Here is a 26812-nt window from a genome sequence, read left to right as displayed (position 1 = left end):
TAAATCTCTGAAAGGGCTAAGGATAAGAAGTACAATATGCCATAAGAAAGGTGACCTGTGAGGAGTCCGAGAGGGCTTTACTGAGAAGTGACAACTGACATATGTGAATAAAAATAAATACTAGACAAAAAAGTGGGAAAGAGAGAGAGGAAACAGCAAGGGTGGGAAAGAAGGCACTCCCAGCACTGAGAAGTAAGGAGAAGCATGCAGATGAAAAGAACTGAAAGAAGACCCATCAGCGAGCCTGGAGCAGAGAGAGAGGGTTTGTCGAGGTGGTGAAATAGTGCCAATTATGCACAGCCTTAGAAGCATTAGGCAAGAGAATATGCAAATTATAGCTTTAAATGCTTTGAAATATCAAGCTGATTATAAAGTTGGAAATGAATCAAAAAGGAGAGAGGTGGGATGGAATGGGAGGGAGACAGAGGGTGAAGATCCCTTGCAAAGCTATGACAGGAACCTGCAACGGCCCTCATAAGAGCCTGGCTAGGGTGGAGGCAGTGCAGTGGGAGAGAGTGAGCAGAGCCAAGAAATAGTAAGTCATGGAAGAAACAGGATTACTTAATTCGTCAGTAAAAGAACCAACCAATGGTACCAAGGATGAGTCCCAAAACTCTGGCTTATAAACCAGGAAGAGAGTATGAGGACATATTAGGATGGAGGACAGTGCAGGAAGCTTGGGTACTGGGGCAACTGCTAACTCTGAGATGCCTCTGAGACTTATAAAAAGAGATGACAAGCAGAAAGTCATACAGACAGATCTGATACTCAGGAAAGGTCTGCTGATAAGGAAGTGGTCTGCATGGATGGTATTTAAAGGCATGGGGTCTCCTGTGGAGGGAACAGAGACAACAGTGGAGAGCTCCTGCTGTGAATGTGATTCCACCTCAACAGAGGGAGGCTGAGAGCATGACATGTAAATGAGGAGGCTGCCGCAGCGTTTGGGCAGAATATTTAATTTTATGTTCTAAAGTATTACTACCATATCCCTAGAAAATAACCAACTGACCAGAGTGGATGTAGGGGTGACGACAGGGCACAGTAGGGGGCAAAGGTGTACAGAACCTGTGTAGGTTGCAAACAGAAACATTTGGGTTAATGTCATTCTGAAATTAAACCAAGAAGGAGTAATAAAGGAAAGGAATCTTCCTCTTCTAGACTTAAGTAATCCCAGTCAACTTTCTAATAAGGATAATTTTTTAAAGCTGGACAAAACAGAAATCCTCTGCATAAGGGCACATGGAAACTAACAAGATAATAATCCAAGAAATGCCAGGAATCAAGAAAAGAGAACATGTAGGTCCAGGCCTGCTTCCTCCCCAAGATACCTGCTGATTATATATAGAAGAGTCTAAGAGACTGAAAGCCTCAGAGACTTCACTGGCTGCCTTGCAGAGGCCCTGGCAGCCCCTCCTGCCATAGGTGGCCTGGCAGGGAGAGAAGCCCCATACTAAAAGGGGACCGAGAGACTTTATGGCTAGTGCAGTGTTGGCCAGAAGAAGGATGAGATTCCCCTAGGTCCCAAACCATTTCCACAAATAATCTGTCACATACTAGGTCAAGCACACAATCAATACTACCCAGACACAGGAGAAGACGACATGAATGAGAACCAGCAAACCACCAGAAAACAGAAACACTGGTGTTCCCTGTTACATATCTGGTGCGAGATAAAAGACACAACTAAGAATTTCAACAGGGGATTCTAATGTATATTTTAAAAACTTATAGCATATTTATTAAAAAGTTAAATAAAAATTCTATGCCAGAAAAAGTACACTAATCAAAATCAAAATCTGGTTAGACATAGAATAATTAGTAAACTAGAAGACAGGTCCAAAAAAAAAAAAAAAAAAAAAACAACAACAAAACAAATCACAATGAGAAAAAAGGCTGGGAAATAAAAGAAGGTTAAAGATATAGGTGATACCATGAAAACATCTAGTATAAGTGAAACGGGAGTCCGAGAAAAAGAGAGAAGATTAGGTAGAACCACATTTGAAAAAAAAAGAACTTTTCCAAAACTGACAAAATAAGTCAGATTCAAGAAGCTGTACATAATCCCCCAAAGAAATTTACATATTGGCACTGTAAAATCCTAGGCTAATAAAAAATCTACTTAAAATGTGTGTAAAATGCATTTCAGATCAACAAACAGAGAATTTATACTAACGGGTGTTCTTCATGAAGGAAAAAAAATGATACCAAATGGAAATACTATAGGCAATAAGAATTGATAAATATATAGAAAATCTAAATAAATATTGATTACATAAAATAATAACTATAACAATATTTGTGAGATTTAAAGTACATAAATAATTAGAGTGCTTGAAAGCATTAATATATAAGTCAGAAGATGATTAAATGGAATTAAAGAGTTGTAAGGATCATGTATCAGACAGAAAGAGGGCAAAAATATTGAGGAACATTAAAATTTGCTTAGTCTTTGTTGCAGTGTCTAAAGTTAGTAACAAAATCGAAGAAAAAAACGTATATAACTTCCCAGCCAACAGAAGGCAGAGAAAGTAGAATAAAACTATATATTTTAAAAAAGGAAATAAATAAGGGAAAAAGGAACATAGAAAAGTGGGCAAAAAGAAAAAGCAAATGCAATGTAAGATGACATGTGATTACATTAAATGTAAATAGATTTAAATGGTATTTTTAATAGGATCATTTTTCTTTTTTTCTCATGTTTTGGATCAAATGTTTTAATTAAAATTGTGTCAGATTGAATTGAAAAATAAAACCCAATCCTGTTTGCAAAATAATCTTTAAGACATGTGGATAAATCACAGATTAGAAGATATTTAAACACGTAACCAACAAAGAGCTTGGAACCGGAATATAGAAAAGGTATTATCCCATTAGAATGCTGCACCACACTCGTAGATGGATATTTGGGTAGTTTTCAGCTTTGGCTATTATAAACAAAGCTGCAGTGAACATTCTTGCCAATACTTGGTATGGTCAGAGCTTTTTAAATAGGTATATACTAGATCTACTTGCATTTCTGTAATGACTAATGATGTTCAATATCTTATGCTTATTGGTCATCCACAAATCTCCTTTGGTGAATGTCTTTCAAATTTTCAACTGAATTGTTTTCTTATTATTGAGTTTTGAGATTCATTTACATATTCTAAACATAAGTCATCTATAAGATACATAATTTAAAATATTTTTCCCATTCTGACTTGTCTCATCAATTCTCTTAACATTAATTGTCTTCTGAAGAACATTCACATTTGTCAAATTCTTCTTCCATGGATCCAACTGTAATCATTATACTAAAAAATCTTTGCCTACCTCACCAAGGTCACAAAGATTTTTTTCTTATGTTTTCTTCTAGATGTTTTATGATTTTAGTTTTTAACATGTAGGTATATGATCTGTCGTTGTTGTTGTTCTTCGGTTTGGTGCATCATGCAGACTTTCTTCAATTGTTCCAATGCCATTTGTTTAAAAGCCTGCCCTGTCGGTACTGAATTGCTGCTGTACCTATGTTAAAAATGAACTTACAATTTTAAGATTTTAAGGGTACGTGTGGGTTGGCTGGTCTGTTTGTTTAACTCTCTGTGCCATTTTTCTTCGTCTGCAGTTTCTGAACAATCCTCACCTTTGTTCTTCAGTATGTAACATTTCGTTTGATTCTGGCTGCTCCCAAGACTGACTTTTTTTTTTTTTTTTTTTATGTTAGCAGTTTTATTTTGCTGTAGCTGGGGGCAGGGGTATGTATCTTGCTTGGTGCCTTCTGAGATTCATGGGTCATGCTTTGTTCTTTCATTAATTTCAGAAAAGTCTTAGTCATTATTTCTTCAAATGATTTTCTTCCCTGTCCTCTTTTCTCATTCTGAGACTCTCTAGGCATTAGAGCACTTTACACTGTCTCAAAACCACTGGACGCTCTAGACTATCATTCTGCACTATTTTATCTTTGTGTTTTGGTTTGAACAATGTCTATCTTCATGTTCCCTGACTTTTCTCCAATTGTGTCCAAATTCCTGATAAGCCTACTGAAGAAATCTGATAGCATCTTTTTATTTCTAGCATTTGATATAGTATCATCACTGTTGAAACCCCCTATATGTCCGTATATTTTATTTTTCTACCAGATTTTTTAACATATTTAAAAAACATTATTTTAAATTTCCTAATACCTCTAATATTTGGGTCATTGCTAATACTAGACCTGTTGTTTGCTTTATGTCTTGGTCATTAATCCCCCTTATTTTGTGTACCTAGAAATTTTTGACTGAAAGGTGGATTTTCAGTGAAGATGGAGGTAACAGTATCTGTGCTCTGAAACGGACAAGCCTCCTCTGCTAGGCTCTCTATATGGGGGATGAATAAGTCTATCCAGTAGTTAAGCTGGGTTTGAGCTCTGCTATTGCTAACTTTCACAACATCACAGTTTCAAACTCCCCCCGGCAGCAGATCACTGCTACCTTGGGTTCAATGGGCAGCCTGAAATATTTTCCTCAGTGTTCCTGCTCCACTCTCAGCAGGAGTCTCTCTCCATACTCTGGTCAGGGACCACTGTTGTTTATTACCATATGCTAGGCTAATGGTGAAGGTAAGGGATTCCTGACTATCATAATCCGACCTCATCTCAGATCTGGGCCTTTCAGCTTGAGCCTTGGCACTGGAGCTTTATCAGTGCTCCTATCCTATGACTTTGTATCTTGGGGAAGGAAGATCTTTGTCAGGGTTGTTTCCTGCCCATTCCACACTGGTAGCAGACCTCTGCTTTCTATCAGTACAGGGTCTTAGGTCTAATATCTCCCACCCTTCTCCCAAGGGAAAGAGGCTCAAGTTTCCACCCTTTTTCCAGAAACATTATCCAGGAGACTTGGCTGAATTTGCTTCTACCACAGCCACAGAAGCAGGCCCTAAAAGCAGGAAGGTTCACTGCACCTTTTCCCAGGAGATCAGGCCTTTGCTTCACAAGAGAGAAGGTTCTGAGGCAACAGACAGAGTTTGTTTCTGACCCTCAGCAGCAGCTAATCACCATCACACCTGCTCTGCCTCCCAATTTCATGAGCCAACAGTGGAGACCTGGGGCTAGAGCTTGCAAGTGGGTGAGTGCAAGGCTTCCTTGGGTCTGGAGCTCCAAGTTATCCAAAATGTAATGGATTCTGCTGGCCTAGAGTCAGCCCATAAAAATCTGTTGAAAGTTTAAATGATTTTTTTGTGATCCCCTGTGTAATGGCCACCTTTTTCTCCTATATTCTGCCAAAGGTTGGTGCCGCTGCATCTCATTCTTCCTTAGGAGGTTTCTTTATCTTTAGAGGTAAGTTCACTTGGTTTCCTTGTGACCAGCTCTGATAAAGCTCAAGAAAAGTTACGATCCTGTGGGTTTTGTGGATAACCTACTAGTGTCAGAACAAGAGCGACGGCTTCTTGCTGCTTTCTATACCCTAAGTAGGAGTAGAACTGACTGCTTTGTTTTTGAGCCCTGGAACTTTTCCTTATTTTCTTATAAGCTTAGCTACACATTTAGAAAAATTTCAAAAATTTTAGTTCATTTTTATTGCAGGTAGGTTAAAAAAAATGACTGAATGACTAAAAAACACATGTGAAAATCCTGTTCTCCACTAGAATTTCTGAAAGGTAAATTTTAGATGTATCAGAAATGTTAGCTTACATAACTCTATATGTCCAGAAAAACTATATACTCAGTAAACATTTCCATCAAACTTTAATTATCATTTTAATTAGTAATGTCAATCAATTTTGTCCTTCAATACAAATAGAAAAAAAGAAAAAAAATACAATGCAAATATTATCCTCCAAATACACTGTGGTGAAGTACTTTTATTTTTGAGCTGTAAATAAAGAAAGAGGAATTTGTGTCATCTGTTCATGCCAATCTCTTTGATTAATACTTTTCTCTTTTTTACTCAGTAAACTATGAGAAAAAATTATATAATTTTATGCCTCTCTGACCATAAAACTACCCCAGGGGGTCAATCCTCCCCCAATGATCACCTTCCCGCAAACTTACATTACAGAAGTAATATTTCACTGTCTTCTAAACGTTTGGCCTGTCAAAAGAGTACTCCACTGTGGGTTTTTGATGGTCTGCAGGGGATCTGGAACAACATATTCTGTTTATGATGTATAATTTTGTTTTTTTCACAAAATCCTTTTGCTCTCCTTAGAACTTAACTTTTGCTTTATTTCAAGAAAACATCATCTACAGTGAGAAAGACAGGCATATGTTTTGAGCTGCAAACCAAAGAAGAATGTGACTTGTATCGTTTGTCAGTATTCGTCCATTCCTTAGTTCAGACTACTTCTTTTGGGGGAAGAAGTGTCAAACCAAATTATATTATGTCATGCTTCCTAGAAACAACCCCAAGATATTAATACTCAAACACTAAACTTTTAAGCCTATATTTTCTCAACTGTAAATGAGTATAAATACATCATGTGCAGTTATGATAATGCTGAAGAGGGTGTTTCTAAGGCCCTAAGCACAGTGCCTGACCCACAGGAAGTGTTCAACACATTATTATCTTTTGTCCATGTAACTGTGCTCTGCTGCTTGAAATAACACTTTTTAAAAATAAGGAAAGCTTCTTATTCCAAATATTTCTATTAAAAAATCCAAGTAAGATCACTTTTAAAAATCTACCTATATTTAGTAGATAGAAAATATTGGGAGAAATTGGTGAAATTTTTCTCCTATTTCTACATATGAAAATAAAGTCATGCAAAATTAATAAAAGTATAACTAATTAATCTTTCAGAATATTGCCATATCACATCCACCAATTTTAAAGAATCAACTTTCATATAGATTTATTATATCTCTTTTTTCCTTAGTCTATTATATAACACTATCATCTCCCTTTCCCATATACCACTAATACTCCATTTTTATTTCTCATCCAAGAATGCCATCGGCAAATTGGGCCAACGCATTGCTGGTTTTTCGGGGAAAGACTTTCATCTCAGAATACTAACCCATTAAGTCCCAAGTTTTCAATTCTGTGAATGTTTCAATGAAACTAACACAGGTACATAGGTTAGAAATCATAATATTTATGTTTTAATGCTCTAATCATTCACCTATTACTTTTCTCAAAAGAACAGACCTCTAAAAACAGTAATTATTTCAAAGTTATCATAAGTGGTATATTTGTTGCTCAATTTAAGCTTTTTATAGGTGTTCCACATCTGGGATGGGACAAAATAGGTTAAGTTCAATCATCACTTTTTTAGAATTGTTTTTGAGTACTTACTATTTGCTAGGCACTATCCAGATTCTGGAGATATAGTGATAAACCAGACTGACAAAGATTCTGCTCTTATGAAACAAAGGGGAAAGACTGGTGGGTGTCGAGTCAGAAAAGACATGGAAAGAAGTTTTACTCTATCTGAAATGAGAAGCTACTAGTACTCATTTTCCTATGGCTGCTGTAACAAGTTAAGTTAAACTAAATGGCTTAAACAGTGGACATTGAATCTCTCCCAGTTCAGGAATGTGAGAAGTCCTAAATCAGCATCACTCTGTCAAAATCAAAGAGAGAGTTGGGAAGGTGCCCTCCAGAGACTAGGTAAAATCTTCTTCCTTGGCTCTTCCAGTTTTCCAGTTTCTGGTGGTGGCTGGCATTCCTTGACTTGTAGTTGCATCACTCTAATCTGTCTTCAACTGACTTCTTCTCCATGTTTGTGTCAAATCTTCCTCTGCCTTCTCCTTTAAGTGCACATGTGATGGCATTTGGACCCTACTCAAATAATCCAGGATCACCAAAATCCTCAATTTAGCTATACCTGAAAAGACCCTTTTTCCAAATAAGGTAATATTCATAGTTTCCGGGGAGTATGGTCTCCTATCTTGGGGATGTAAGAGCATTATAACTACTTACCACACCCTGTTAGTAATTCATACAAGATGGTGATATGGTCAGATTGATTCCATAACAGATCTCTCTGGGGGAACAGGCTATAGGAGGTAAGGGGCATGCTACTGCAGCAATCAGATGAGAGATGGCAAAGCTTTGAAAAGTGAAATCAAACACAGATCTGCCTCAGTCACAATCCACTAATGAGGAGGCTGAACACTAGTTAAGAGGAGGATTCAGGAGCCAGGCTTCCTGTTGTGCCACTTGCTAGCTTTTTGCTTTTGGCAAGTCATTTCTTCCTCTGTCAAGTACCTGCTCTAGATCCACTGCTAGGCATTTTGTCAGCTTTTTCACTGCTGTGACTAAAAGAACTGCCCAGAGCAATTTTAAAGGAGAAAAAGTTTATTTGAGGACTCACAGTTTCAGAGTCTTAGTTCACAGAAGGCTGGCTCCATTCCTCCTGGCTTGAGGTGAGTCAGGACATTATGGCAAAACAGTGTTGCAGAGGGACACAGCTCACATGGTGGTCAGAAAGCAGAGACAGACTCCACTTTCCAGAATCAAAATATAGACTCCAAAGCCACACCCCCAATTCCCACCTCCTCCTGCCACACCCCACCAATTCAGTTACCACTCAGTTAATCAGTGATTAATTCACTGATTAGGTTAAGGGTATGACTTAATCATTTCTCCAAACCTTCTTGCATTGTCTCACATTTGAGCTTTTGGGGGATACCACTCTAAACCATAACAGTAGGATTCAGAGAAAATGTATAGCAAGTTTTACAGAGCCCAGTCAAAAGAAAACTCAATAACTATTTGCTATTGTTATTTTATTTATACCTGACATTGCACATTTCCATTGTATTGACTTATGACATATAGATTGGAAACTAAAACCCAAGTGGAAAATTAAATGAATTTAAAAACTCCAACAGGTAGAAACTTGCTTTCGTATGCATTATAAAGAAGTCACTTATACTATGTGGTATAAAGATTTTATAAAGGACTACAGTATTTTAGAAGTTTATCTTGACAATCAAATTCTTTAAACTTCCAGATGTCAGAAGTTCAAATCACATATTAAAATCTAACAACTAAAACTTCAATTTAATATGTTGTGGGGAAATAATTAAAACAATCAAAGACCACAGAAAAATTATTCCTTTTTCAAAAGATACACTAGGATTAAATTATGTAACATGTATATAACAGCTATATTTTAAAGTGTTCCCAAATTTAAGAACTTAAATTAGAGGTGAAAATATTTCTCCTCTAGATTCTTACTTAAATTTAACCTCAAGATGAATGGCCTAACTGCAGTACCACTCATCATCCACTTTGGATACAATTTAGAAAGTAAACTTCAAAAATATAATGGAATTAGTTCAATTCCAATCCTAACTCTGTTTCTGCCATTTTAATGTTAAATTACTGCATCTCTAAAACTGAAAACAACAGTTTATTTTTTAAAATCCATTTTCAGTTAAGACATTATTATAAGGATGAAAGTCAAATTCAAGAAAACAAAAATACAAGTGGTGAAATTTTGTAACACAAAAAGCAAGCAAAATCTCCAGTGCTATTTTATCTGATATCTTTAAGTTAAAGACAAAGTAAGGGTTAGTTCTAAAAACTGCATATATTTATGTCACAAATGAACCATGGAATGATTACTTCTTGCATAAAAAAATGTTTATCATTGATATTTTTATATTCTTTCAAAGTAAATCATTTATAGAAAAAACAGAATTAGTAAATAGTTAGATTATTTTTCCTCATGGACTTAACAGATCATCAACTAAGATACTGAAAACTATCAGGATCATAGTATACTCAAGCCAGAAATCTGGAAGCTTCCTGAATCCAATCCATTATGAAGTTCTCGTCACTCAACCTCAAATAAATGTATCTCAGGTATTACCTCACACTCTACTGTCTGAACAAGTCATCTCAACCAAGCCACCATCAAATATCATAAGGATCAGTGATGAAGCTTCCTACTTGTCCCATTCCAATCCATTCTCCATAAAGTAACCAAAATGATCACTGTAAACCATAAGTGGGATCAAATCACTGTCCTGCATGAAGCCTTCAATGGCCTTACACCGCCTAAGAATAAAACTAACTATGAAATGCTCTGACCTCTTCTGCAGTCATAGCCCACCCCCACCCACTAGTTCCAGCCACACCTTCCTCTCTGTTTCACCAAGCTGTTGAACCTCTGGTTACCTGCTACTCTCCAGAGACTCTTAAATGGCTGTCCTCCACATCCCTTCAGTTTTCAGCTCATCAAAGAGGCTTTCCAAGACCTCCCAGCACAGCAGGTTGCCCTGCTACTTTATATCATTTTCTCCTGTTCTTTACACTCAAAGCCCTTAACAAAAATGACAGATATACCTTTTGCCTATTTGTTGAAAGTCTCTTTCCCCTCTGTACTACAGCCTTCCTGGGGACAAGTTCCTCATCTGTGTTTTATTCCTCTCTATTTCCCCAGCACTTAGAACAACAGTGCCTGTCCCCTTGAATGAATGAATGAATGAATGAGAAAGAATGTCATTATTACAAAATGCTCACTTTGGGATACAAGATTGATTTTTTTTCATAAAATTAACTAAGAAATTTTGGTCATGGCAAAATGAATAAAGTGGCTATAGAATTTCTGTCATGGCTTCACCACTGGAAAGCAAGCACTCACAGAAACAGGGCCCACCTGAAAAGGGTGCTAACCAGGAAAGCAATAAGTCTTCACAATCTCTCAATGCAATGATTTTAAAATGACTAGCACATAAGCAGAGGTTCCATCATTTGAAATGGGGCTGATTAAATGTCTGGCCACCTACATTACATATTAAACACTCAATAAAAGTATTTTTGGAGTTGCCCCTATAAAGCCTCTCTCATTTGTTTCATTCTTCGGCATTTTTCCATAAAGCCAGAATCACACAATGCTCTATTCTATATCCTTATTCTTTTTCATAGTTTTTAGGCCCTTCTGATCCAGAATATAATTTGAGACCTCTCTTAACTTTAAAAAAAAAAAATCTCTTCAAACTTAGTTTAGGGAAAGTTAAAGGAGGATACTAACAAACTGTTGTTATGATTAACTAAAGAAACAAAGACAAACTTTTAGCAATAAAGATTTCTTAATACAAAAGTAGTGTAAATTTTATTTGCATGCATTTAATCAGTTAATCCTCTGTATTATGGATCACTTTTAATGATTTTAGGAGCTTAATAAAATAATATCTTTCATAACTTAAGCAGGCCTTACAGTTTCAGAAGATATAGCAGATACTTCCTATAAATATAACATACTAAGTGTATATTCTTTTGTTTTACTTTTTGGTGCTGGGGGTTTAAACCAGGGCAGACTGCTGTCTGCTTTATTCTTTCAAGTTCCTTAGAGAAGAGACCGCTCATAGGTGCCATTAAATCATAAGTGCTAAAAATTAAATATTTAACATAACAATCAATAAATATGTAATCAGAAGAAAAAAGTATAATAGTAGAGAAAACATTTTATGTTCATAGCAAGAAAGCAAATTCTGAAGGAATTTAGGAAGCAATAAAACCAAAATTTTGGTCTTGATGGCCATAATTCAACCTTCATTTGATGATTCTTCAGTTACCATAGGACGTTTATTAGGACATTAAATTACAGTATCAATGCTGTATAAATATAGATTAACATGTTAATATAGGTTTAGTCAACAAAACAAAATATTTATGATTTAAGGAGAATTAGATTTTCGAGCAATTAAAAAGCTAATTCTAAAATGTTTCTAAAGAAAAAATGGCTTGTGAAGAAATCATTATAACAAATCTCCCTAAATGTTTTCCTGTAATTCAAAATGTATAAAGTAATCCTTCCTCTCCTCACTTACTAGATATGAAATATCAGCCACAAAGCACCAAAACTTTCTCCCAACAATGACAACACGCAACTGGGGAAAAAATGAGAAATTGAAAGCTTATTTCATACCAACTTACTCTGACTTTTGGCAAGACTCTCCGAAGCGTCTCAGTAGGATTCTGTCGCATCAAAAATGGAAGATTTGCAATCACACTTGTTCCTTGAATATCCTGACCAGCACTTACAAAGAAAACACCAATGTTAAATTTATAATTATAAGCTGACTTCTTGATTTAAATTATAAAATAACAGATTCATTTGAAAACTGACACTTTTAATGACTTCCTACAAAGTTTTAAACACATCATTGAAATTTTAAAATAACATCAGAAATAAAATTTCATTAAGTAAATATTATAACAAATACATGAAGATATTAATTATGATTATACTAAGGTAATTTCTCTGTTTATAAACATGTTTTAAGTCTTAAAGTCTTGAGACTACTATTAAAATTCACTTTAAAATTCTACCTCCTTTTACCATACCAGTTGACTTACTTTATAAAAATACATATGCAAAAAACAAATTTTTATTTTGGTAAGATAATAGTCATAAGAACAAGAGTGACAGGCAATTAAAATCAACTATAGCAAAGTGCACAACTTTCTTTTAGCATAATGAAATTACTTGTTACACTAGACTGGCTCCATGAGTTTCTAGAAACTTCTTAAAAATACACTTAATATTCTTAATGGTCAGTAGGGTCTGATTATACAATACTTTTTTCACAAAACATTCATTAAGGTTTTACCAAAATAATCAAAATGAAACCCCAGTGGCCTAAATGCCTTCAAACAATATTCAGATCTTCTGAAAAACCATTTCTATGAACTGCAAAAAAAAAAAATTGTTTTTAAGATACCACTAAGTGACAAATGTTCTGCAAGTAGTTTAAATGTTTATCAAACAGATGCTGGTAAATGGCCTCAGAGGGAAATTCTATCTATCCATAACTGATGCCTATTTAAATATTAATTATTAATGATACAACATTTGCTTATTTAAAATTTGTTGTTTTTTTTACTTCTCTTGAAATGGAATATTTATAGTTATCAGAGGTACATAAGACTTTAATACATGCTTTTAAAAATAGTTTCTTAAAGTAATGTTTCTGGTTCAAAGTTTTTAAGATCTGTTTATAAGAAATATGTTCTGATTCTAAGTGAAGCCACCCTGCTGTAAAAAAGTCTTTTTTCCTATTGCAATATGATGGAATATGAAATATAGGACACCATAATCTTTTCACTGTTCTCACCATTTTCTAAGAAAATATTTTAATGACAAAATTAAGAAGGAAAAATAGAAGGCATGATAATCAGGAACCATACCAAGATGGGGAGAGGATCAAAAAAGGGAAATTAAAAGTGGCATGTAAACATGCTACTTGTAGTAAGTCAAACCATGGCCCTCTAAAAGATGTCTGCTCCTAATCTTGGAGCCTGTGAATGTTTTCTTAATTTTGGAAATGATCTTGAGATGAAGAGATCATCCTGGATTATCTGGGTCAGCCCTAAATTCAATAACACAAGTATCCTTAAAAGAGTCACTCAGATGGGACTGGGGATGTGGTTCAATGGTAGAGTACTTACCTAGTATACACAAGGCCCTGGGTTCAATCCCCAACACCACAAAATAAAAAGTCACTCAGAGAAGAAGACAGAAGAGGGGAATGGAGTCTGATCACAGACCCAGAGATGGGAGGGACAAAGCCATATGTCAAGGGATGCTGACACCCACCAGGAACCAGGGAGGCCATGAACAGATTCTCCCCAAAGGCTCAGTTGATTTCTTATTTTCAGACTTCTTATCTACATAACTATGAGAAAATATATTTTGTTGTTTTAGGCTACCCAGTCTGTGGTAATTTGTTACAGTAATGACAAGAATTAAATACACTACTAAAGAACTAAAAGAGAAGTATCTGGGGAAAAAAATTATCTCAATATAACAATGCCTGACCCAAGGTGCAGGTTTAATATATATCTCTTGAAAGAATGGGTAAATAGATGGCTAACTGGACAAACAGATATCAGAAATATTTAATATTGAATATTCAGTAAATTCCATTCACTAACTTCTTAAGTAGAAAAAAAAGGAATGTGATCTTTAATTCATCATAAATGTGAAGATGAATCATTTCACAGGAAGAATAAGGAAAACCAAAAGAGGAAGAAGAAATAATAAACATAACAAAGTGAACAGAAACAAAAAATAAAATGGCAGATTTTAGCCATAAAATATCAACAATTACATTCAATATAAATGGGTGATACACATAAATTAAAAGTCAGGGTGTTGGTTTTAAAACATAACAATATGCAGCCTATAAGAAGCTCATTTCAAATAATATCAGCAAGAATGGAAAATTATATATATGGAAATGTGAATCAAAAGAAAGGAAGCTATGTCAATAGCACATAAAGAAATCCTTTGAGACAAGAAAACCACCAGGAACAGACAGGGCCATGACATAATAATAAAAAAGATGATCCACCAAGAGACACAGCAGTCTTAAATGTAGATACACCAAGGAGGGTGGCAAAATGTGTGAAGCAAAAAGTGATGGAACAGGAAGGAGGAACAGACAAATAAACAAGCACAGGTGGAGACTTTAACACCCATCTCTCTGGGTAGAAAAACTGCATAGAAACGAGCAAGGACACCTGAGGACCCAATAATCCCACCAACCAACAAGATCTAACAGACATTAACAGAACACCTAACAACAGAAAACACATTCGATTTAAAAACCCAAAGGAATCATATCAAGAAAAAACACATTTTAGACCATAAAACAAACTTCAACAGATTTTTAAAAATTAAAATCATGCAGTTTTCTCTTAGGATAATGAAATCAAACTAGAAATCAATAACATATAACATAAAACTCTTGGAAATGAAACAACATACCTCTACATGCCCCAAGAGGGTTAAAGGAGTCTCAAGGGGAATTTTTAAAATGTTGACGTAAATGAAAATGAAAATAGAACATATCAAAATTTGTGGGATACAGCTAATGCAGTGCAGAGAAGGGATTTTATAGCACTAAGTACACACATTACAAAACAGGAGAACTCTCATATCAATAATCTACCTTTCCACCTCAAAAACCTAAAAGAGTAAATAATCACAATTTAAAAAGAAAGAAAATCAATAAAGAGCAGAAATTAATGAGGCTAAGGACAGATAATAATAGAGAAAAGGAGTAAAACAAAGACCTGGTTGTTTTAAAATATCAAGAAAATTGACTGTCCTCTAGCAAGAATGACAAAACAAGAATGGCAGAAACAAGAGAAGACACAAATCACCAATATCAGGATTGAACCAGGAGACAACACGACAGATCCTGCAGACAACCAAGGGGTAAGAAGTGAACGCTACAAAATATTCTGCACATGAAAATTTGATGACAGAAAATGAACTAGTTTCTTAAAAAAAAAAAAAAAAAGACTTTCCACAATTCATCCAACATAAAAGAGATAATTGAATAGTCCTACAATTGTTCAGAAAACAGAATTCATATTTTCAAACTCCTAAAGAAAAAAAAAACCTTCAGGTCTAGATAATTTTACTGGAAATTTAACCAAATACTTATTGAAGAATTAACACCATTCTACATTCTTTTCCAGAAAACAGAAGAGGAGGGAACACTTTATCATTTAAAGAAGCTAGTATGACACCCAAACCAGGCAAAGCAACAACAAAATATAGAGCACTATCTCTCATGAATATAAAGGGAAAAAATCTTTAACAAAATATTACCACGTAAAATACAGTAATATATAAAAGGAATAATTATACACCATGATAAAATAGGAGTTATTTGAGATTCAAAATCAATGTAGTCCATCATATTAATAGGCTAAAGAAGAAAAAAACACATCATCATTTCAATGCAGAAAAATATTTGCCAAAATTCAATACATGTACACTGAAATTACAATTCATTATCATTTACAGTCACTCAAAAAAAAACAAGAAACTGTGTACTTGTGTGCTGAAAATTACACAACACTGATGAAAGAAATCAATGGTTATTTTAAACAATGAGAGACATGCTCTGTTAATAGATTAGGAAATTCAGCATAGTAAATATGTCAATGCTCCCTTAACTAGTATATTTTTGGGAAGACATAGATAATATTTTTCTAAAATGTATACAGAAAGTAAAAGTAAGAATAGTTAAAACTATTTTGAAAAAGAAGAATGAAATGAGAGGAATCTGTCCTCCCAAGCTGTATTCTTTGTATACAAAGACAATATTGCATTGGTGGGGGGACAGACTCTTAAGTCAATGGGAAGGTAAATCAATGGAGAAAAGACAATCTGTTCAATAAGTGGGTATCTACACACATAAAAATTAAAAAATATATAGTCAAATTAATGCAAACAAAAAACTCTAAATTTAAAAAAAAAGGAGAAAATCACCTAGATCTAGAACTAGGTGAAGAGTTCTTAAACTTTCATATGATCTATTGAAAGAAAAACTGTTAAGTTGAACTTTACCAAAATTTAAAATTTTTGCAGTGAAAGACCCTGTAAGAGAATGAAAAGACACACAACAGGTTGGGAGAAAATATTTGCAAGTTGCATGTTTGACAAAGGACTAGTATCTAACCTATATATAAACCTCTCAAAAACCAACAGTAATAAAACACAATTCAATTAAGAAATGGACAAAAAACACAAAAGAGAGATTTCACTGAAGATGATATAAAGAGTACAAATAAACACAGTAAAGTATGTTAAATATAATTAACCATTAGGCATACACAAATAAAACCACAATGAAATATCACTACATACCTACTAGACTGACTAAAGTAAAAAAGAATGATATTACCAAAAGCAAAGGAATCAGGATCACTAAATTCATTGCTAAAGAGAATATAAACTGACACAGCCACTTTAGAAAACAGTTCGGCAGTTTCTTAAAAAACTAAAAACATACAGCATATAACCAGCAATTTGTACTCTTGGGCATTTATCCCAAAGAAAGGAAAACTTATGTTCCATAAAAATATGTGGATGAGTGCTTACAGTTCCTTTATTTTAATAACAATAAAAAATGAAAACAACCATATGTCCTTAAATGGGAGAAATGGCACATCCATACCAAGGAATGCTACTCAGCATTAAAAAAGAACAAACTATTAATATATGCAATGATCTGGATGGATCTCTAAAGAATAATGCTCAGTGAAGAAAACAATAACAATCACAAAAGGTTACATATTGTATAATTCCACTTATAGAACATTCTTGAAATTACAAAATTATACAAATGGTTTCTAGGGGCTAATAAGGGGTACAAGGTCAAGAGGGAAATAGGTGTGACTATAAAAATGAAACATGAGAGGTCCTGTGGTCATGGAAATCTTATATATATAAGTATCCTGAATGTGATATTGTACTGCAGGTTTTTGAGATGTTACAAGAGGGGGAAACTTGCTAAGGGTACATGGACTTCTCTATATTACCTCTCACTACTGTATATAATTATCTCGAAGTCAAAAGTTTAAATTTTTAGAAAATCAACCAATGTTAATAAAAATTTTAAAAAGACATGTGACTATCTCAACAGATAAATTTGATAAATCCAACATTTATTCGTGATTTAAAACTATCAGCAAAACAGAAATAGATGAGAACTTCTTAAATCATATAAAAAAAGCATCTATGAAAAACTTATAGCTAATATTATGCTTAATGGTAAAAGAATGAATTCATTTCCCCTATCAAGAACAAGGTTGTTCACCATTTATCTCTTCTATTCCACATTGTTTTGGAGGTCTCTGTCAATGCAATAAAGCAAGGAAAAGAGATAAAATGCTTATCTTACTAGAAACGAAGAGTTAAATTGTCTGTATTCATAGGAAATATAGTTGTCTTTAACAAAAAGCCTAAGTAACTTACAAAACAGCTAGTAGAACTAAGAAGTAAATTGACCAGTGCAGCAGAATACAACATCAATATGTAAAAGTTAACTGTAATTCTATATAATAGAAAAAAATCATAAATTATAATTTTAAAATAATCTAGTTTGTATTAACATACAAATATGAAAAATTTGAAAATTAGGAGAAATATCTGCAATATCTATAGACCTAAAATTATGGAACATTAGACAGAAATAAAAAGACATAAATAAATAGAGAGATATCAAACACTCAGGATTAAAACCATAATACCATTATAATGTCAATCTCCCAAAGTGAAATAAAGATTAATGTGATCCCAATCTGAATCCCAGCAGACTTTTTATAGAAATGAATAAGCTTATTCTAAAATTTATATGTAAATGCAAAGGATAAATAATAAGCAAAACAAAATTAAAGAAGAATGAAGGGGGACTAAAAATATTTAATTTAAAGACCTATAACAGAGTTACAATAAACAAGATAGTTTGGCACTGGCATACAGATCAATGGAAAAGAACAGAGTCCAGAAATAGATCCTACTGTAAAGGGCATTCGAATTTTGACAATGATGAGGAGACAATTCAATAAGAAAGTTATCTTTTCAACAAGTGGTGGGGAACAACTGAATAGCCATATACAAATACAATGACTCTCTCCCTGACATGAAACAAAGAACCAATACTACAAAACTTCTAGAGGGGGCTGGGGTGATGGCTCAGTGGTAGAGTGCTCGCCTAGCATGCATGAGGCACTGAGTTCCATCCTGGGCACCACATAAAAACAACTTAAAACTAAAGACACATAAATAAATAAATACTTTTTAAAAACTTCTAGAGGAAAACTTTGCAAAAATCCTAATGAGTTTGGGTTTGACAAAGATTTCTTAAAACAGATGTAAAAGGCATAAGTAAAAAAAAAAAAATCAACCAAACTTTATGAGGATTTAAATTGTGTGCTGTTTTAAAGCACCATTACAAAAATGGAAAGGCAAGCCACAGACTGGTAGACTACATAAAGCATTCTTAGACTTAATAAGAAGGAGATCCAATAAAAAATAGGACAAAAGATTTTATATTTCATCAAAAAACACAAATGGTATCTGATATCACTAGAATGTAACAGTGGTCTACTTTATGCTTTGAATATAATAATCCTTGCTGCTCTGCCAAAAAAAAAATACAAATGGTAAATAAACAAATAAAAAATGCTCAACAAAATTTATAAAGGGATTCAAATTACAACTAAAATAAGGTACCACAGCACATCCACTAGAATAAATAAAATCGTAAAGACTAAATACACCAAATGCTGGCAGGAACAATGAGAAACTACCTCTCTCATATACTACTAATGAATAAAAAAGTGTGACGATTTCTTAAAAGGTTACATATACACCTTCCAAACAACCCAGACCTTCTGCTCTTGGACATTACCCAAGGGAAAGGAAAGTGTATACCCACGTGTACACCTGAACACAAAAGGTTCATAGCAGCTTTGCTTGTATTAGACAAAAACTGCAAACAACCCAAATGTTTATTAGCAAGTGGACAGTTGATCAGATTGTAATAACTCCTTGATGAGTGCTGCCAGCAATAAAAAGAAATTAACTATTTATACATGCAAAAACATGAATGACTTTCAAATAATTACAATAAATGAAAGATGCCGTATTAAAAAGATACATACAACTGTATGATTCATTTGTGTAAAATTTCAGAAATTGAAAACTGCTGGGGACCAAACATTGAGAGTTACCATGGATAGGGTTGCCAAAAAAATAAAATAAAAAAAGAAGAGCCTGAGGAACTGCCACATTTTTAGGCTACATGAATGAAGTGAACCGAGTGAACAGCAACAGTTTGCCCAAATGAAGTAGAAGGTCCATCTGGTACTGAACAGCAGGTGCTCACTGCTTCTGTCTGTTCTAGCAATAGGGCTCTTCTTCATAATAATGATGTCAAGTCATGGCAAAGGAAAGCAAAGAGCCAGGTGCAGTGTGCATGCCTGTAATCCCAGCAGCTTAGGAGGCTGAAGCAGGAGGATCTCACATTCAAAGCAAGCCTCAGCAACTAGCAAGGCCCTAAGCAACTCAGTAAGACCCTGTCTCTAAATAAATCATAAAAAGGGGCCAGGGATGTGGCTCAGTGGTAAAGCACACCTGGGTTAAATCCCTGGTATCCCAAAAAATTAAAACAAAACAACAAACAAAAAAAAAAACAGGAGAGGTGGAACAATCTGTAGTCTACTTAAATGCACAATAGTGAAAAGTGTGAAGCAGTCTGGGAAAGAGCTATATATCATTCAAAAGAGACACTGAGAAGAGTAGACCTGGCTGTGCAAAGAAGCGGGTACTACACTTGAACACCTGGGAATTCCTTGAGGCTGGGAACAGCTGTTATCTCCTGCTGACTTTGATCATAGTCCACATAAAAAAAAACATGTATTTATGGTTAGTATGTGTCTATGCTACCATCACTGAATGGAAGGAGCCTAAAAAAGAGTCAAATAGAGGAGGCAAGCATAAAATATATTACTATTTGATATGAAATATGCAATTTTTAAATAAATGATTCATCAATGTTATACTCTTTTTTAAATACCAAGCTTCAAAGACTTCAAAACCTACAACTTCCAACTGGAAGGCAGGCTCCAGGAACAAGCATCACGATTGCACCTTGAGCTGCTCCTGTGTGCCCCAAGCGCTGCTCTTTGGGGCAAGCTCCTTTTCTAGGATACTCACTCAGAAACAAAAGGACACAAGCCACTCAGCAAACCAACCTTCTACAACCAAAAAGAACTGGGTTAATCATCATCTGAACACTGGCTAAAAAGGGAAGAGAGAAAAAATAAGACTAGTTAAATAAATGAATTTAGGACAGCTATCTTTTAAGTTCTAAATTAGTGTTACTAATTATTTAATTCCCAGGGGGAGATGCACCTATTTTAAAGATCCATCTTTAGTAATATATTAAACCAATGAAAAACAAGTCAGTGCACTCAAGCATTCTTGATATAATAATAATAATACAAAAGTTTAGCAGTCTTTATTGTCATAGCTTCTGCCACTGTCATGGTAAACATCTTTCAGACCAATGCTAATTTCATACCTCCTGTAATCCAAGGATATTTGCCCAAATTATGCCTTCCCCCTTGCCTAGCAAAGCAGCACATAATAAGGGCTTCATAAATTGTTTCTGATTTAAACTATCTCCACCCCACGTCAGCAGCCCACTCCTCCTGTCAGAGGCATGATCCTACAACCTGGAAATGTTCCATCTCTGAAGTCTGATCTTGCTTGTTGGCCGTGTCTTTCCATTTTTCGTTGCTAAACCAAATTTTCTTCTCATCACATTTCTATTCCCTGAATTCCTCCCTATGCTCCAGGTTGTAACTTCCTCCTGGTTTCACTTTCTTCTTAGCCAACCTTAATCTCACCACTACTTAGGGCTGACTCTTACAACCTTACTTCTTCAATTCTTTTCCTCCTAATAATAAGAAAAACAGAGCATCCAATAGACTGTCAGGCACTGTGCTGATAAACACCTTACTTGCATTCATCTTAATTCTTACAAAAATCTTATAAAAAAAGTAGCTATTACTGCCAAAGTCTGCTGGGCACAATTCAGGAGCCACTTGTCAAAAGAAACGAACTTTATTTATAGAACCACACACGCCAAACAAAACAGCTCCTAAGGAAAAACCTTCAGAGCCCAACCGCCACCACTGGCTTCCCACAAGCCTCTCAACCTCCCCCACTCCTCCTGCTCTTGAGGCCAATTGGCTGGGTCACGTGGGCATAGCCAAAAAAGTCCCCCAATGAGCAGCTCCATGGTCTGAAAGGGCGGGGAAACAGCCCAATGAGCATAATCGCAGAGGAGCCAATCAGTTGGCAGCTAGAAGTTGCTGGGGCCGCTGTAAGCCAATCATCAGCTGGCAGCTGGAAGTTTGCTGGCAGCTGGAAGTTTGCTGGGGCACCTTCTGGCTGTGGCTCTCAACATCTCCCCCTCTCTGTTTAAACAACAAGCATGTGGCTTAGGGACCGTGCCTGCCTTAGGTTGTCTAATAGTACATATGGTCCTTACCCGTTATCAGATGAGCTGACCTCAAGGCGTCAGCCTCCTGTCTTAGGTTGATACAATTGCAATTGGATCTTACCCATCACTGACTACCGGTCCATTATACAGCCACACCTGTGGATAGGTCTTTGTGCCAGGGGGGAGTGGGGGGGAGTGAGGTTCTTTGCCTCACTTCTGTTGGCCCCCAAATTTTAGCTGAACGATCATGACAAGCAGAAGGGAGGAAGATACACCAAGCCAATTGACGGCTCCTTTTGGAAAAATTGTACCACCGATGACACCATCAGCAAAAATACCCCAACACTACCACAAGTCGCTGCACCAACAGATAGTTCACAATGCATACAAGTGAGTTCACAATGCATACAAGTAATACATAGTCCAGGCAAGTTCTGCAAGCAGTTCAGTGATGGCTATTGCAGAAGCTGTAGATTGGTTTTATCTTTGTCTTCACCGGCACTGGGATGAAGATAGGAAGTCTGGCAATAATGGCTAAAGAAAAAAATTACATAACATTCCAGAAGGCACTAAAAGAAAACAATTTTCTTAACAATTTATATTGTCTTCACCGGCACTGGGATGAAGATAGGAAGTCTGGCAATAATTGCTAAAGAAAAAATTATGTAACATTCTAGAAGGCACGAAAAGAAAACAATTTTCTTAACAATTTACATAATCTTGAACAGAATTATTAAATATAATGAAAAGGAAAGGTGAAAGTAAACAAACAGATCTGTTAACCTCCTTTTTTGTTCACATATTAAAACAATCCTCAACAGCTGTTTACCCAATTTAAATTAAACCATTTAAATCACGTGAATAAAAAAAATTATTTGGATCCATTTTTTCATGAGCGCTCATCATATATGATATATGGACATACGTACATTCAAACATATAACACAAAACACAAGTGTGCACACATAATACATACAACACATAACATAATAGTAAAGGCCTTATAACTTTTTACAGGTGAAGTCTCCATTGCAATGTTTAAAAAATAGTCAAAAAATAGAACTGATCAGCAAAACATTAACCTAGGTCTGTATGAGCTCAAAAACCAAATAGAACTTCATGATGTGGGAAAGGGTAATAATAAAATAGATATCGAAAAATAAGCATCCTGGTTCTGTCGCAGATGTAAGAATAGCCAAACTGGAGTTTTGGATATCAGTTGTTATGGATTTGAGCCAAATCATCTTCTTTTTGGTCTGTAGAAATCGCTTTAGTTAATCTTTCTGGAATCCAAATCAGCTGCTGTTCTCCCTGTGGAAACACATAAACAGACCCCCGACTCCAGAAAATTACTGGGTCAGGACCTTTCCATTAGCCTGTTAGAATATCCTTCCAAAGTACCTTGGGATTCTGCACATTTTTTTGGACACATATGCCTTTCCACAGCACTAAGTCCTGATGAATCCAAATTTTAAAAGTTTAGAGTAAAAAGGGTTATTTTAAGTTTATCTTTGGGGAATATATACCCCTTCCCAATTCCCTCTTTTTGCTTTAATAAGTACATTTTAATAGTTTGATGAGCTCTTTCAACTATGCCTTGTCCCTGTGGATTGTATGGGAATCCTGTTATATGAGTAATGCCAAATGATGAGCAAAATTGTTTAAAAGAGGTAGAAGTATAACCAGGGGCATTATCTGTTTTTAACTGTTTTGGAACGCCCACAGTGGCAAAATTTTGTAAGCAATGAGCTATAATATCTTTAGTTTTTTCTCCGGCATGAAGGAAGCCCATCAAAAATCCAGAAGAAGTATCAACTATAACATGCAAATATTTTTAATTTTCCAAATTCTGGCAAGTGTGTGACGTCCATCTGCCAAACATGGTTAGGTATCAGTCCTCTAGGATTGACTCCGAGATTAACTTGTGGTAAAAAGGTCACACAATTTTGACATTGTTTTATTATTTGTCTAGCTTGTTCCTTGGTTATTTTAAAACACTTTTGTAAAGTATTAGCATTGACATGGAACTTTTTATGAAAATTTGTAGCTTCTTCTAGTGTAGAGAAAATATGTATGTCATGTGTAGTTTTATCTGCTAAACCATTGCCCAAACTAAGGGCTCCAGGCAATCCTGTATGTGCCCTGATATGTCCTATAAAGAACGGATATTTTCTGTCCCAGATTAGACTTTGTGTAGTGGAAAGCAAACAGAAAACAGTAGAGGAAGGGGAAATCCTACCAGCATCTTCAAGGGATACTATAGCATTAACTATATACTGACTATCGGAAAATAAATTAAATACAGAAGCTTTAAACATCACAAAAGCTTGTAATACTGCATTAAGCTCTACCTTTTGAGCTGATTGTTTGGGTACTAAAAATGTAAAAGTTTGATCAGGTGTAACTATTGCTGCTATACCATTATTTGACCCATCAGTGAATATATTTGGAGCATTCATGATAGGTGTTTTTCTTGTCATTTTTGGAAAAATTATAGGATGTGATGACCAAAAAGACAATAAAGGATTAGATGGTAAGTGGTTATCAAATGAAACATTAGATTTGCACATGATTATTGCCCAAGTATTTAACTCATTAGCTAACTCATCAATTTGATTCATAGTATATGGAGTAATAATTTTATTGGGAGAAATTCCAAACACTCCCTTTGCTGCTTTTATTCCTTTGAGTATTAATTATCCTACAGCCTCAGGATACCTAGTAAGAATAGTGTTAGGAGAATAAGATAAATGTATCCATAATAATGGACCTTCTTGCCAAAATACTCCTGTGGGAATATTTTTTGTTGGTAGTACAATAAATAATAAAGGCAAACTTTATCAATTCTATCCAAATGCATATTTTCCATATATGTTTCAATGATTTTTAATGCCTTTCTTGCTTTAGGCATTAACATTCGGGGTGAATTTGGATCTGATGGACCTTTTAGGATATCAAATAAAGGTCCCAACTCTCCTGTTGGTATACCTAGATAAGGCCTTATCCAATTTATGTCTCCTAATAACTTTTGAAAGTCGTTAAGTGATTTGAGTTGATCTACTCGTATTTGAATTTTTGGTAGACGGACCATGGTTGAGGATAATAGAACTCCTAAATAATTAATTGGAAAATCTAATTGTACTTTATCTATTGCTATCTCTAGATTATAATTTTTTAATAAGTTTGTAAGTGTGGCATAACATTCTAGCAATGTGTTTTTAGCTTTGTGTGCTAATAATACATCATCCATATAGTGAAATATTTGTAGTTCAGGATTTTGATTTCTAAGTGGCTGGATTACTTTGTTAACATAAATTTGACACATAGTTGGGCTGTTAGCCATCACTTGAGGGAGTACTTTCCATTCATATCTTTGATCAGGACCTTCATGATTCAGTGCAGGGATAGTAAATGCAAAACATGGACTATCCTCAGGATGAATTGGAATTGAAAAAAAAAAAACAATCTTTCATATCTATAACTAAAACATACCAGGTTTTTGGCAGAGCAGACAATTGAGGAATCCCCGATTGAGCAGGTCCCATAATAACCATCTCATTATTAATGGCTCTTAAATCTTGCAGTAATCTCCATTTACCAGATTTCTTTTTAATGACAAAAATGGGAGTATTATGGGGAGATACAGAAGGTTGTATATGTCCTTCCACTAATTGTTGTTTGACCAGGTCATGGGCTGCTTGTATCTTTTCTTTAGTCAGGGGCCACTGAGGAACCCACACTGGTCTTTCTGATTTCCAAGTAATTTTTATTGTCTCAGTGGCCCTTTGTGAAAATCCAACCCATGTCTGTCTGTTCCTTGATCTATTTGTATTGGTGCTGCTATACCTTGTTCTTGTTTTTCTAATCTTTTTCCTTTCCTAAAACCTTGTCTAGCCATAATAGTGGGTTCATTTTGATTGATGTTATTTGTTAATGTCAACCCTAATTGATCTAGGACATCTCGTCCCCATAAATTTACGGGAAGATGATCCAATACATATGGCTGTATAGTTCCTTCACATCCTTCAGGATCCTTCCAATCTAATACCATTGCACTTCTATGGGGATTAGTCGCCACTCCTAGGCCTCGAAGCGTTTGAGTGGCTTGTTGTAATGGCCAATGTTTTGGCCATTCTTGACGAGAGATGATGCTAAGGTCTGCACCTATGTCCAGTAGCCCATTAAATTCATGTCCTTGGATATTTAGTTTTAGCATGGGGCGAGAATCTAAATTTAAAGAAAGCATAGCTCAATCTACACCTGTGGAGCCTAATCCCTTGGAATCTCTTTCTACAATACGACTGGAAAATTTATCATGTAGGCTGGGTATTATTAGTAACTGTGCTATTCTATCTCCTGGTGAAATTACCGATATACCCTTTAGAGAAGTGGCTATAACATTTATTTCACCTTCATAATCGGGATCAATTACCCCAGAACTTATCATAAGTCCTTTTAGAGTAGAAGAGCTGTATCCCAATAATAAGCCTACTGTTCCTTTGGGAAGAGGTCCTTTTACCCCTGTGGGAATGATTTGAACTCCCATCTCTGGAGTTAGTACTGCTCTGGCGGAGGCGCAGATGTCCAATCCTGCGCTCCCTCTGGTTTGTCTGATGAGGGATCTGATGGACAATGTGTCCTGGGCACTACCCTGATGGGGTTGCTGGTTTCCTCCAGTGCTCCGTATATTTGTGGTTTTGGGCCCTGGAGCATTGGGCCCCCCTGTCCATTTTTTGGCAATGGAGCCCGATGCCTTTCTCCACGATATCGTGGATAAATACCTGGTCCTTGTTCGTTTTTTGATAATGGAGTACCCTCTTTGGTGGTTTGAGAACGGCATTCAATAGCCCAATGTCTCCCTCTACGGCATCGTAGGCAAATACCCGGTATTCTACTCCTTTGATACCTAGTTTTGTTAAACCCTCCTCCTATGGGGCAATTCCTTTTAAAATGTCCTGTTTGTTCACAATTGTAGCATGTTCTTGGCCTGGCATCTAAACCCTGTTTTACTGCAGCTGCCACAATTTGCCCTTGTTCATTAATGTCTCTGGCATCTAAAGCCTGTTTTACTGCAGCTGCCAC

General features: G+C 35.4%; 1 protein-coding gene across 3 annotated transcripts in view; it reads right to left on the bottom strand.

Annotated features, from left to right (window-relative positions):
- Positions 1-26812, bottom strand: part of PPP4R4 (protein phosphatase 4 regulatory subunit 4) — a 109182-nt gene that overhangs the window by 59657 nt on the left and 22713 nt on the right. For all 3 annotated transcript variants that reach the window (XM_081292951.1, XM_081292952.1, XM_081292953.1), the window contains exon 3: positions 11850-11952. In XM_081292951.1, the coding sequence (XP_081149077.1) occupies positions 11850-11952 (103 nt within the window). The remainder of the gene's footprint in view (positions 1-11849; positions 11953-26812) is intronic.

This window comes from Spermophilus citellus, assembly GCF_964194105.1.
Source record: "Spermophilus citellus genome assembly, chromosome: 4".
Taxonomy (NCBI): Eukaryota; Metazoa; Chordata; class Mammalia; order Rodentia; family Sciuridae; genus Spermophilus; species Spermophilus citellus.
The sequence above is the reverse complement of the archived record's forward strand: the minus strand, read 5'-3'. Positions and strand labels throughout refer to the sequence as shown.